The 13,296-nt window shown below is 50.5% G+C and overlaps 6 protein-coding genes across 6 annotated transcripts; 2 read left to right on the forward strand and 4 right to left on the reverse strand.

Annotated features, from left to right (window-relative positions):
* Positions 1-2,513: 2,513 nt before the first annotated feature.
* On the reverse strand, positions 2,514-3,983 carry CGGC5_v005818 (uncharacterized protein; the record flags this gene model as incomplete). Its single annotated transcript, XM_032028023.2, has 5 exons — positions 2,514-2,519; positions 2,751-2,831; positions 3,073-3,231; positions 3,307-3,819; positions 3,867-3,983. The coding sequence occupies 5 exons, from the start codon at positions 3,981-3,983 to the stop codon at positions 2,514-2,516; spliced, it is 876 nt and encodes a 291-aa protein (XP_031875659.2).
* Positions 3,984-4,807: 824 nt separating this feature from the next.
* Positions 4,808-6,568, reverse strand: CGGC5_v005819 (uncharacterized protein; the record flags this gene model as incomplete). The annotated part of the gene is made up of 1 exon (XM_066151527.1): positions 4,808-6,568. The coding sequence occupies one exon, from the start codon at positions 6,566-6,568 to the stop codon at positions 4,808-4,810; it is 1,761 nt and encodes a 586-aa protein (XP_066009131.1).
* Positions 6,569-6,995: 427 nt separating this feature from the next.
* CGGC5_v005820 (Efflux pump FUS6) lies at positions 6,996-8,807 on the forward strand (the record flags this gene model as incomplete). The annotated part of the gene is made up of 4 exons (XM_032028026.2): positions 6,996-7,181; positions 7,234-7,547; positions 7,614-8,049; positions 8,103-8,807. The coding sequence occupies 4 exons, from the start codon at positions 6,996-6,998 to the stop codon at positions 8,805-8,807; spliced, it is 1,641 nt and encodes a 546-aa protein (XP_031875656.2).
* A 1,060-nt stretch (positions 8,808-9,867) lies between these two features.
* CGGC5_v005821 (uncharacterized protein) lies at positions 9,868-10,488 on the reverse strand (the record flags this gene model as incomplete). The annotated part of the gene is made up of 3 exons (XM_032028027.2): positions 9,868-9,983; positions 10,033-10,160; positions 10,208-10,488. 3 exons carry the CDS (start codon positions 10,486-10,488, stop codon positions 9,868-9,870), a joined length of 525 nt encoding a protein of 174 aa, XP_031875655.2.
* A 1,581-nt stretch (positions 10,489-12,069) lies between these two features.
* CGGC5_v005822 (uncharacterized protein) lies at positions 12,070-12,748 on the forward strand (the record flags this gene model as incomplete). The annotated part of the gene is made up of 4 exons (XM_066151528.1): positions 12,070-12,112; positions 12,171-12,531; positions 12,570-12,625; positions 12,717-12,748. The coding sequence occupies 4 exons, from the start codon at positions 12,070-12,072 to the stop codon at positions 12,746-12,748; spliced, it is 492 nt and encodes a 163-aa protein (XP_066009047.1).
* A 185-nt stretch (positions 12,749-12,933) lies between these two features.
* Positions 12,934-13,212, reverse strand: CGGC5_v005823 (uncharacterized protein; the record flags this gene model as incomplete). Its single annotated transcript, XM_032022643.1, has 1 exon — positions 12,934-13,212. The coding sequence occupies one exon, from the start codon at positions 13,210-13,212 to the stop codon at positions 12,934-12,936; it is 279 nt and encodes a 92-aa protein (XP_031880616.1).
* Positions 13,213-13,296: the final 84 nt, after the last annotated feature.

A 13,296-nucleotide genomic window follows, 5' to 3' on the forward strand; every position in this document is an offset into this window, starting at 1 on the left:
AAGGTTAAGTGTTCAGCGTCCTATCATTGGCGGTCAAAACCAGTCCTGCTGTCTATCGCACGAGGGTGGGTGGGATGTCCTTGGTTATGTATGGATTGGTGAAGTGAAGTTTGAAGCTGATTGTAGGTCGTTTTATCGCTGGATGATCTGTGCATCTAGTCTCTCCGTGTTCATGGCAAACTTGATCGTCTGACAACATCTACGCATAACGGCCAGTCCTTAGGAGAAGACGCGCTCTTCCTCTAACAATTACAACACATTTCCTCTTCGCGGTTCCTATAGTTGAAGCATCCGAGTCCGCTGTGCTGTCCACTGCGTGCAACAAAAGAGGGAATCACCCACCGTTCTGCCGCTTCTCCGCAGGCACATCACAGTAGACCTTAGGGTAGTCGACCTTCTTAGTGCTCTGGGCACTACTGCACAGTGAACGGTTTTGTGGGGCTGGCCTCTGATCCTATTCAGGCTTTTGTCTAGTCAGGCAACAACAGCCACGTGGCCCTAGTAGCTCTATTCTATTCTGATGTCCACTCCCACGCTCTTTCAAACCTCGTCCACGTCATGTAATCAGCCCCCGCTTGCCAACCAGAGCGATGGCATCTACGAATCGTCCTGTCGATTTGACACTCGACGAGTTTGACTGGTCTGCTTTTGATCCGACTGACGGATTCCGGATCTTGCCGATTCTGATGGAGGCCAGCGTGCAACTCTTAGCCCCGCGGCAGATGACTTTGAGGACATCCAGATGGCCTCCTCACACAGCCCAAGCCAGACACCGCCTGGTGGCGACAAACTTCCCTTGCTGCAGCTGAGTGACTGGGATGAAGATGATCTCTACGATGAGCAGGCACCTACTTGCGTTCACTATTCTATCGAATGGAAGTTGACAGCGAACAAGAAATTAGTTGCCAGAGATAGCGAACCGGATCTCGTCCTCGCCCCGAATGCCTTTTGGACACGAACCCTTCGGCACAAGCTTGATCGGCTGGTTACGAAGAATCTGCCCTCTAGATTGGCTCGGATGTTATAGATAGTGCGCGGAGTGCATCCTGCAGTCCTGGCAATAGAAACGTCAGTAAAACTTCTACTGATGATCATGTCGCGAATGAGCTCGTGCTGCGATGCAGTGAGATTGGGTGCCATTGTCTGTGCCAATCGTCCGATAGGGTTTTGTTAGGTCTGAGACGTTCGGACGACACCTATCAAAAAGGCCGTCGGCAGAACATCGGAGATACCCTTGGCAAACGACACAGAGGTATGACATCAGCAATAATAATGACTAAGTGCAACCTCACTCGACCGTCATTCTCCCTCACGTTTACTTCCATCGACCTCCTCATCACTATGCTTTGATGAATATGTGCATATACACTTAGCAACAAGCGAAACTCAGGTGAGGCGCGTGAGGCTGATTATTCAAAGCTTGTTGAAGGGCATTCGATATGTATACTCCTATATAGCAAAGTGATTTCGCCTTGCGATGTTCGATCCTTGTTGAAGGGGTTGTCTAATATATGCTGATTTTGCCAGGGCTAATCGAGAGAATCAAGCGGCTCAAGTTCGCATCAGCACCAGAATTCACCGTCTGAGAAGACGCTTTTGAAGCTTTGAAGCTCGGGAGGGTCGAATACTGCTCAAGTACCGATTCGGCTGCCGGCTCGTCAACAGTAATCAGAAGCTAAAAACAGCTAAGGGTGAATAATCGACATGTTTGTTGCTGCGAGCCACGGAATGAAGCAGAATAAGCAGGTCGTCACCGTGGGTCTGTTTTTGGGGTTACTGTGTCCTTTCACAAAAGAACACAAACTATGCATTATCCAGAATAATCCGCAGGACAGTGACTGCAGCTGTTTCTGGATCTTGCAGCCAAGTATCGCAGGTCCACGCAACTGGTACCGTTGCCAAGATGTTTTCTGCTTCGTCAGCAACATAAGCCATTAATAGCTGTTATTTTACAAACTTGCAAGATTGAAAACCGGAAACCGATTTCAATTGCTACTGTAAATACGTAAGCGGTAAGTTTGAGACATGAGTTTCTCTCAGTAATAAGGATCACTCAAGCTCTGTTGTTGGCTTCCACGAAAAGGAAGCGCTTGGTTCGAGCACGCAGCACCTGCTGATGTTTGCTTAGCGTGTCGTCAAGAATAGCGAAAAGCGGCTGTCTTCCCTCAAAGAGCAAAAAGCTTGAGAATATAAAGGAGACTCTGGTTTCGGTTGTGCCAGGAGCTGATTGTTGCTTTCTGAGCCACATGTGTGGATAGCCATAGGCATATACCTCATGTTTCCGACACCACTTGTGATATCTAAAGCGGCTGAAATACAAATGACTCAGACACATTGGGCTGAGGACTGATACTGGCACGGCTTTGCCCTGGCTACAACTTGCTTAACAACGCCAAACCGGCGCCTAGAAACGATCTCAATCCGAAACCATTCATTTTATTACAGTTGCGGACCAGAAGAGAGCCTATCACGCATTGTCAAACAAAGGCCACGGCCACTGTTAGCCCACTTGTTCACCCCTGGAAGAATGCCATTAGCGAACGATGATTCTATCGGCGACAGACCGAAAGATTCGGTGAAGAGCCTCCTCCGACAGGCGCTAGAAAATGCACACAGGCACGCTCACGCAAAAACACGCATCCTTCTTCAGAGAGAACCCCAGAACAGCTTAGCAGCTTGCGACATTGCCAGACGCCAGCCAACACATCAGCAAATCTCATCTACTTTGTAGCTATACTGGAGCACATCACCTTCTCCTGGGTTTCTGCGTCCGCATATCTGGCAGGAGGGTTGCCAACAGCAATCCTCTCTTCGTTGCCCCAACTACGAGCCTTTCCATGGCGCCCAGGTAGACGGCGGAATCGTTATTCACTGCGGGCTCTATGGGATTGTATGTAGGCAGTGTTAGACACAGCGGGCGATGTCTCTGTAAAGGACTTAAGACATGTTGGATGGTTTACTTTGGTCAAAATCCGTTGCAATAGTTGTGCTTAAACGTAATTCATCGCACCAAGTGCATCGGGCTTCTCACGTGGTCATCCCCTGGGTCAAGTAACGGTAGGTCGTGCTTACCGATGACACTCTCAGGTTTATCGTATGAATGCGAGCAATAGCTTCCGTGGGTCTCTTGTCCAAACAAATGGTCTCACGCTCTTCTCCAGGGTTAGGGTTGAAGAAAAGCAGACTTTGCCGCTCGAAATCAATGACTACTATGGCCTGACAACCCTTTGCCTACAGTATGATTTGCACGAGAATCAGCACGACAATTACTAAACTCCCCACGATATCTGTAATAGAAGCCCCAACAATGTCTCCTTTGATGGCCTTGGCCCCAAGTAGGCCTGCCACACCCTTAGACGTGTTGTATAGCGACACTGCAAACACCGTCACCACCACAAAGACAGCCGCAGCGGCAATGCTCAGTCCCAGGGACACGAAGCGGAGCAGTCTGAACTTGATGCCGACAAGACACAGTATGGTCGAGGCGAAAACTAATCCTAGACCTGCGGACAAGACGGTCTCAAGGTTTGGGCATCTGTCTACTAGGTCCTGCAACGTTTTGGTCTCCTGAGGCGAAGGAAGGAATGAGGCCAGATCTTGGATCAGACGTAAGGCAGAGCCCGGGATTGCGGCGCATTCGGACGCCAGACACACGTATTTGGTGCCCACTGATACGCTAGACGGCAGGCTCGCGGCCACCAGAGACTCGCCTGATGCTACCGCGGCAGTGACGACGCTGGACGCCGCACTCTTCACCGCTGTGGCAATAGACCCAACTACGTCAGGAACCTGAACGAAGCGCCGCGCTTCTTCATGTAGCTTTACTGCCGTTAGTCCCGCTTGATTCAGCGCGATAAGCCACGCACTAGAATTTCTATTATGCCCTGTTTCTCATTTTGCTCGTTGCGGAGCACTCTGACGGTCAAAATAAGTATAACCAGCGTCAAGACGACGTGTACTGCTATAGCGATCTTGGAAATCATAGTCTTTTGCTGAGAATCTGTAGATGCCGTTGTTTAGTGGTTAGGTCCTAACAGCAGGCTTAAAAAGGAACGCTCGCGTCGATACTGAACTATAAGTACCTGGTCTGCTATCTCGCAGGCGGCATTAATTTCCAACTCCTCTTCTTTGGGACCTATTGCGAACAGCACTTTTGTGATCTTTTAGGTAGCTGGCAAAACAGAAAGGCTCCATCATGCGGCCTATGCGAAACATTTCAGGAAGCCCTTACAGACCTTTCGCATACATAACCTGAGTCACTGGGAAATCAGAACGCTAGAAAAGCCGCCTCCTGCTCAAGCACCAACGTGGTAGTTATGAGCGGGTCAGGGTAATCAACTGTGGCAGAAAGAAAGCAAAAGCTTCAGTAATGATCCCTCTGGTATCATTACCCCCTGTTCTGCACTAGATAGCTACGCGCCTACATGGATCAACTGTAGCGGGAATAACATAGTAATCATACGCGTGTTTCAAAAAAGCAGCTTTCAGCTGTTGATATGCATCATCAACTTAGTCACCTAGACAAATTTCAAGGCTTCGATTTCTTCTGATTACCTGCTTGAGCACTTAGTTGCTAAGCCACCTACTGCAGCCTAAGTAGCTGAGATTTAAGTAGAATATGATTATAGTGTCAGAAACTTAAAAACAGAAGCTTATTTCGATCGCGACTATACTAAGCCTGCCTATTGATGTTTATAGATCTGTTCTACTGCCATAAACACAGTTGCACAGGAAGCGTACTACTGTACCGTACCTGTCTCCTTCGCTGCTACGTCTTGCTCACTTAATAAAAGACCGGCAGTTTGTGCTAGCGGAGTTCACATCGTGAGATTTCGATGACTGGTCGAGGTTCGAGGCTTGCGTAAGCAGCAAATTCCGGCTCCGACAGGTCCTGATACGCTTTGAGGTGATAATCGTCGATCATCAGTCGGTCACGAGGGAGATTTCCTTGGACCAAGGCGGCACACAGGTCTTTAACGGTGCTTAGGTATTTCGAAAGGACGTCACCGTTATCGCCCAATCGCTGGTAGATCTTCTCCAGCTGCACCCGCCGCTCTTCCCTATCCATTCGCTCCAACTGAGGCCTTTCTGGCAGCACACAAAGAAGTGCGTACTGACCGGGGCCCCAGTTTTGGCGCAGCTGGCAGACATCGTACCAAATTTGGAATTCCGATTGCTGACGTCTCATGTCCTTGATCTCCCGTGCAGTGATGTCGGGCTTCAAAAGTAGGGCAACCTCATGGTCGCTGCCGAGGTGGGCCATGTTCTTGTGGAGCAGCACGCCGCTGTAACGGCGGTAGAACTCGCTCTTGGAGCCGTTTTTGATAGCAGACCATATCACTGCAAGCTCGGAGCTTTCTGATAGACGGGATCTTCGGTAGAATGCTACGGCCTCGCTCAACAAATTGAGGATGACTCTGCATTCTTCAGGCATCCTCGGCGGCATTCCGTACATCCCAATGCCGAATATCCGACCACTGCGCAGTGAGGTTACCTTCTCATAGGCGGGGCCTGCAAGGTGCGGGGACGATGAGGGGTGGTGTGGGGACGGTGAAGGGTGGTGCGAGGGCCCAGTAGACACATCAGCTGGGATGCCCGAGCCTTGTCCTGTTGTTGAAACCGAGGCTTCCCTGGCTGGCAGAGGCGAAGAAGCTGGCTCCGGGGCGGAACCGAACGCAAAATCGGCACCACCCGCTACGTCTCCCGGAGATGCTGGGCTGATCGACGAATGGGAGTCGGTCTCGTGTCCGAAAGCTTCGTCGAAAAAGACAGAGTCCTCTAGCTGTGCTTCCTGAAGCCAGCTGCGAACATCGGAGTCCTTTACATCTAGGGTCCCAGTCAAAAGCTCGATGAAAACTCGTACTCGCGAGCTTCGCAAAAATTCAGCGTCGGCACTCTGTATCGGGACACCTCCCTCGGCCAGCATTCTCATGCCCAATAGTGTTAATATCCCAGTGTCTTCCAGCCGTGTGGTAGCAAGTGGCTCGGCGAAGCGGGCCATAAGGTCAGGAAACAAGACTTGCAACTGTTGGTCCAGTTTCGAGCTGTGTTCTGCCTGCACTCCGTACAGCTGAACGCAATCTGCATACGAAACAGCTACGAACCACGCGCCGTCGTAGTGGCATGGGATGATTGTGGCTGCACCGGAAGTGCTATCGAGCCCAGAAGCCGTTTCCATGGCTTCCGACGCAAAGATAACAGGGTCCGCATACCGGACGGATGGGCAAGATGAATGCAACAGTTGGGCATAACTGGCGACTATGCCGCTGTCTACGTGGTCGCCTCTGGCAAGGCGCCATAACGAGGGTGACACCCCTCGTTCTGTGGTATTGACAGAGCAGGCCACCGTCTGCATGTAGTCAGTCCATTCATCCGTCACGCGGAGCGGCAGGCTTTCTTGCTCGAAGGCTCCCTGTGCCGGGAACTCTAGTACTGCTTCGCCTGCGTCTTGGGTGAGAGCCAGGGGATAACGCTTTCGAATAGTCCGTAAGGCACATTCGAGCATGCGTATTGTTACAGAGGTAAAAGGGTACGTAGCAAGACGACGAAAAAGCTCGTAGTCACTCATGTCGACAGATGCGTCACGAGGCTCTCATTCAACTGGCTAGGCACTTTGCTCCCTCTTATACTTACTCACTTACTCTTCTATTCTCCAAATCGTCTCTGAAGCTTGATGTCTTAAACATAGGCTAGCAGTATCAGGAGGACCAGACTCAAGACCTACAGATACGGACGTTTGCGTGGCTAGTTTTAGCTCTTATGGTAGCAAACAAAGTCAACACCAGTTTTGACTTCTTGCCACGGTGACGGTTTACCAACCGTAGATGAATCCAGCTTCCGAAAAGAGCAGGCGCCATCGCCGGCGGCAAAGGTTCTGACAGGGGCTCTGGCTATATAAGCCCAATCATTCTTCATACCAGACTCGAGACCCCAGTCCCTACCATTATCTACTGTCTTTCACACAGAACTTTTCTGTCTTTGAATTATCGTTCAAGATGCCTCACCACCACGTTGTCTTCCCTAAGGGCCCTGACGGGCCTGACGGAGTGCAAGATGACGGCATGAACCACGTACCGGTCAAGTGGAAGCCGTCAGGACACCAATTCGCGATCATGGCAACGGCTGCCTTACTGTCGCTCATGGTCGCCCTCGACGCCTGCATTATCGTGACTTCTTTGCAGGTCAGCTATGCTCGCGGAGCCGTTTCCGTCACACGTCAACTTACAGTCGTAGGCTATTGTGATCGACCTCGAGCTGAGTACATACGACGGCTTCTGGATCGGTACCGCCTATCTCCTGGCGAATGCCGTGGTGATGCTGTTCATCGCGGACCTTAGCCACGTATTCGGTCGTAGACCCTGTTTGACCGCCTCTGTTGCTTCATTCGCTCTCGGCACCATCTTCTGCTGCGTCTCGCACTCGATCAGCCTGATGCTGGTCGGGCGGTCTCTACAGGGCCTTGGCGGTGCCGGAATCATCGTCCTGTGCCTTTTGATTTTCACCGACATCGTGCCGCTGCGGTTTCGGCCCACGTGGTACGGCCTTGTGTGAGAAGCCGCTTCTGATGTTCTAAACTCATCGCCGCATTCGCTGACGCGTTCCATCAACTTCAGCCAGGCAGCATGGGCGTTGGGCAACTGCGCCGGCCCCGTAATGGGCGGCGCCATTGCTCAGGAGACAACCTGGCGCTGGGTATTTTACATCATGTTTCCCTTCTGCGCCGCCGGGCTGTTTCTTGTGCCGTGGTTGGTCCACCCCGATTCGAGAGCTGGTGGTCCGCACGACAGGCTACGGCAGATAGACTGGCTAGGCAATGCTCTGTTCATCGGCTCGGCAACCCTGTTGCTGGTGGCCATCTCTTGGGGCGGCTTACGCTACGCTTGGAAAAGCGCCGGCACCCTTGTACCATTATTACTTGGCGCGTCCGGCATGGCGTGCACGGCGATTTACGAGTCGCGCTTCGCGACGTACCCATTTCTGCAACGCCGAGTCTTCCGGACCGCGAGCTCAATCGCAACGTATGCGTGCGGTGCTGTCCAAGGCCTTGTGGTAAGAGCGAAACGGCGTCGAGTGCGGGAAAGGGACGCTGACGATCGCCGCAGATGTACGGGCAGCTCTACTACATTCCCCTCTACTTCATGGACGTCAAGGGCCTTACTCCGTTGCGGACCGGCGTCGCACTCTTACCTGTCATGCTTACGTTGGTGCCGGCATCCATTGTTACCGGGCGGCTCGTCACGAAATCAAACAACTACCGATGGCCAATCTGGCTGGGCTGGGCTTTGGCTACCTTGGCCTCCGGTCTGATGCTGCTCTGGGACGCCGGTACGCCGGAAAAGGTGTGGGCGCCGACGCTTGTTCTCCTTGGTCTTGGCCACGGGTCCATCTTGAACGCGCAGAACATGGCATCGCAGGCCCTCTGCGACGAAGACGACGAGGCGCTCGCCGCGGCAATGTATGTCTTTTTTCGCCAGGTTGGTATGGCACTCGGCGTCGGTGTCGGCGGCTCCGTCTTCCAAAACGTCATGCTGCTCAAGCTGGCGAGAGATGGGCTGGCACCCGCAGGCACACATGGAGGCACGCACGCCATCGCAGCCATGTTGAGTACTTCTACCGACGCGGCGCTGCGATCCAAAATTTTGGATGGCTACGTCTATGGCCTGCGAGGCGTTTATGGGCTGTATGTTGGCGTGTCAGGAGCGGCGTTTTTGACGAGTCTCTTGATTAAGGGCGTGTCGATGGACAGAGGACTGCGGGCTCAGAAGAGAGTGCACGCGGTGGCGACGGGCCGTGCTAGCATTCAATAAGTTGGTAAAGCCTGCTTCGATTGGAATGGTGGACCTCACATTATTAGTAGCATGATGGTGGTGTTGACATGCCTCATTTGCCGACGTTTCAGAAGATGCCTGAAATAGTTCTTGAGCAACCAAAACTGTTGTGATAGATAATAACCTCTTGTATAGTTTTCTAGTAACCATTCTTCTGAATAATTGCTCTAGCATGCGCTTGAGGTGGTGTTGCGACTCTTTGGGCGTGCGTACGCTGATCGTGTGAAAGTCAGGATTATTGCTAGTAGTTTCATCCTCTATCCCCAGGCCAGCGATGCTCTCTTGGAATTTAATTAGCTGTCCTAAGTCTTAGTCAGGTCAGGAGTAGTCATCGCGTCTCTAAGTCGCCCTAGCCAATCACCTGGCAGGACCTGGACGTCAGCCCGTCATAAGCCACACCTGTCCTAGCATCTGAAAGGTCAGAACAGTAGTTGTGAGGCTCGGTTGCATGGAAAGCTCTGTAAGAACTGCACAGCTCAGATGCCGAGGGAGGTGTCCTTGCCAGGGCCCTGCCGGCACCGCGAGGGTTACAATCTGTCGCGCCTGCTTTTCGTGCTGCTCTTCGCACTTGCCTCTAGGGGTTGGCCGATCAAGGAGCTGGTCGTCTTGTTCTTCAGGGCTTATTGGCTCCCACTGCAGAGGCTCTCTACAAATTCGTCTCTTCTTTCTATCGTCAACTGCTCTTTTCCATTTCAAAGGACGTCTGATGCGCTTTGACGGATCTTTCGCCGCGGACAACAGCTTTACAGCGTATGTGGTTTATCATCTACTGGCCGTATTGCTGCCTCCCTAACAGGTAAGACGTCAGATATGGATTCTTACTATCTCGGCACTCTAATTGCTACACACTCCCTACAGCACCGTAATCACGAGTCCTGGAGGTGTTGAAGGGCTCTTGGAAATATGTAGAAACGTTAGGCCAACCGACTGCAAGATCTAGATAATTGAGACCCAGGTAGGCAGAAGCGTAATCATCATAACCATAGCAGGCGAAACAGTGGACGCTTCAGTAATGCGCCAGTCCTCATTCACCAATATCCTAGCTAACTACAATGCCGTCTTTGGACCAATGAACTTGCTCTTGGCTAAGCACACGCCCCTTATACGCATGACTGCCACAGACCAACGTTCCATTGTCGTTACCAACCACCCCATCTGCGAATCGTCAGTTGCTTGCTGTTGAGCAGAGGGTCTTATGTAGTACTTAGGTCTATATCATGATCAATGTTACCTCCACTTCTTTCTATAGCTGTCGTGCTGCATTTGTAATTGGCCCACGACGTTGTTGCGTTGTCGGACGAGCAGGAATCAGCAGTCAAGAAGAAGTATCCTCTGGGACATATCAGCAGTCTACCGCATTGTTTTCGAACTAGACTTACTCATCTTGCGCTATCAAAGTACCGTTGTTGTTCACTAAGCAATGATTCAGATCAAGGACCGACCAGGTCCAGTTGCCTGTGGTGGTCCTGCAATATGCGGCCATATTGTATTTTTCGTCCTTGAGGGTGCCCCAGTCGACGCACGACAATAGAAATTCGCGTGGTTGGACAGAAGGCTCTCTTTGCACAAGCTGGTTTACTTGTTGCTGTCCCGACGCGTGATTCAGTACGCTGCATAAAACAACGAAGTGGCCCAGGACTTTGATGTCACGGAAGATCATGGTGCAGGCTCGATGGGGGTGGTAGGAGCTGAAATATCCAGGCGCCTTTCATATATCTTGATGTTCTTTATATCTTTTGGGGACAGTATATGGGGCTGGTGGTTGGAAGTTAGCGCACTCCAATGGCGTCTCTGATTGAGCCCGCTTTGAGGCCGTTCGGCCATTTTCAGCTTTCCACCCCACATAAGACCATGTCTTGAGGACAGGGTGCAAAACAACATATATGTATTTGGCTGCGGAGTCAAAAACAGCCTTAGTTAGAGCTCATTCGCCCTATCTCTGATGTGCAGCCGCATGCGGATATCTACTATCATACAAAAGGATAGCACGCCTGTAGAAGCCGTGTGTTTAACTCTCGCTAAGAAAAGTCGTTCTCCGCCAAACACAATGACGCCAGTCGAGCTCGGAATGATTGGGGGAACTGCAGGCACGTTGCTTCTTGTCATCGTGCTTCTATGCAGTGTTTGCAACATTAGGAGGGATCAGAAACGTAGTCAATCAACAGTCTATCCTGTGAGTCGCAGGCAGCCTGTCCAAGTGTGTATTTCCCTGACGTTTCTCAGATACCATGAGCCCTTCGTCTACAGACGTCAGGGTCATTTAAGCCCTAGGCACACAGTAGGGCGTCATCTGAGATGGGGTTTTGGATGATTGGGTTTACATGTAGTGTTCAGTGGTTTGTCGCAACATGGGACATACAGATATTAAACAGTTTCATGTAAGCTGACATTTAGCATGTTAGACAAGCACATGCTTTTTTTCACTGATCGTTAATCTCCTCTGGCTGGTCGTGAGATGATTGTCATAGACTATATCACATCATTTGCGGCTATACATGTAAACTGCGCTCTGCTCGCGCCAAGTCGACGTATTGAAAGGATAAAAGCCATTGTTGAAATTCAATCGCGAACAGAGAATAGTACAGTATCACAGCAGTATCCAACAGTATAATCAATAGAGGGCTCGAGGATAGAGTTTAGAGTGCCTGATTCCAACCTAAAGGGACATTTTCTGATTCTTTATGATGCGCATGAGGCGTTGCCCAGTGCTGCAAGATTGTTACGACCGCTACAGTTGGTCACTGTAGGATTGTAACTATATAGTGCAGAACAGGGGATAATGACAATGGATTTGTCATTATCGAAGCTTTTGCTTTGTGCCACAGTTGGTTGCCCTGACCCGCTCGTAACAAAGATCATGAGTTATGCCCCAAGTAAACCGGTTGACATTGCGTAACAGAGGTCAAGCATGTGCATATATGTAGTATCTAACTTCATACAAGCACATAATGGCTCCCGAGTTGCTGGTCACAAAGTTGACCATACAGCTGTTTGCTGCGTTCTTATCATAAGTGGAGTAAGGCACGTGCCAGGAGCGTTGGGTTCATGCCATTTTGGCTAGCCAAGGCTGCACAAGCCGCTTAGATGGACCAGCATTCCAGAAGAGTAGAGCTAGGATGTGATCTCATCTGCGGACCTAGTTATGCCATGTGGCTCATAAGTGTTGATTCGACCCTATGGTTCTCAGCCCTCGTCTGAGTGAGCCCCCATCCGAGTACTACACCAACTTCTCCCCTCAACAATGACCACCACTAGAGACACTGAATACTTTCCGTCGAAAAAGGGTAAGATGCGCGCTCCAGCGAAAACACATGCTCCCAAACTAATCTTTATACGTTATAGCTACTGCAACTCATCAACGACTGACGGATTCGTACTGGAAAATCTTGCTCGTGTGCATCCTTCTTAGTACGACCGCCATGGCCGTATTATCGACTGTTCCTCCTTCGACTACATCAATGTTGGCCACGTTTGCAAGCTTCTTGCTGTTCGTCTCTGCTATCACAGCAGTCTTCATCGCAATCATCACTCTCATGCTGTCTTTCGCATTTGGTGACCCTTCCAGCTTATACCGCTGGAGTCAGTTCATTGTGTGGATTCCTGTCTTCTTCCTGGATCTTGCGTTTATACAATTGGTTGTTGGCATGGTTCTGTGGTTTGCCGACAGATATGCTTGGCAGTTCGCAACGATTGTTGCTCTCTGGTCGGGGTGTCTGTTCCTGGTGACCATGGGTATCGCAGGATGGATCGCCGTGAGGACAGACTCATTCAACTTTTCCGGCACAAGATAAGTCAGCGTAAGAAGTCCTAGTTCCCGTTTACGATGGGTAGCTGTCTCTGCTTCCTTACTATAGGAGTAACCTAAGCTAAATAGTACGAATTATTCAGGCGGGTCAAAGCTCCATCTCACGTCGAGATAACCCAGTGCATAACACGAGGGTTACGTGAGGCATATCACAATAATATTCTACATATTATATCTAACTGAATCGTTCTTTCTACATACTGAAAGCATTGTAGCTACCTGTGTTGCATATCAATTTTGACTTTGTGACTGAAGATCTCTTGTAAAATAGTTCATGGAGATAATAAAAGCTTTTCTGATTCACTTCTGTTTCATTTCGTAGATAATGGTGCGTAGCGCCTCCTCCGTCCTATGCTGATGCCGGCCGAGGCTCAAACGCTGTTCAACACAGGCGTTCTGCTCGGCCGAGAAGCTCATCAGAATCATGTTGACCAACTGCAGGTTGCTTTCCGTCTTTTGTACTTGAGCCTGGTACTCCGGCGTTTGGAGTCTTCGTCTGCTGTCCCTGGTTTCTATCATTTCTTGTTTCGTGGGATAGTACTGCTCATCCTTCTTCTGGCTTGACGAAGCGTCGAACATATTGAGAACCTTTGATCAGACCGTCATGTGGTCAAGCAAAGGTCAAGATGTTCGCCTGATTCAAATGTCTGCTCTGCTTTGATA

This window comes from Colletotrichum fructicola (genome assembly GCF_000319635.2).
Source record: "Colletotrichum fructicola Nara gc5 chromosome Unknown KSG_Nara_v1_contig03, whole genome shotgun sequence".
Taxonomy (NCBI): Eukaryota; Fungi; Ascomycota; class Sordariomycetes; order Glomerellales; family Glomerellaceae; genus Colletotrichum; species Colletotrichum fructicola.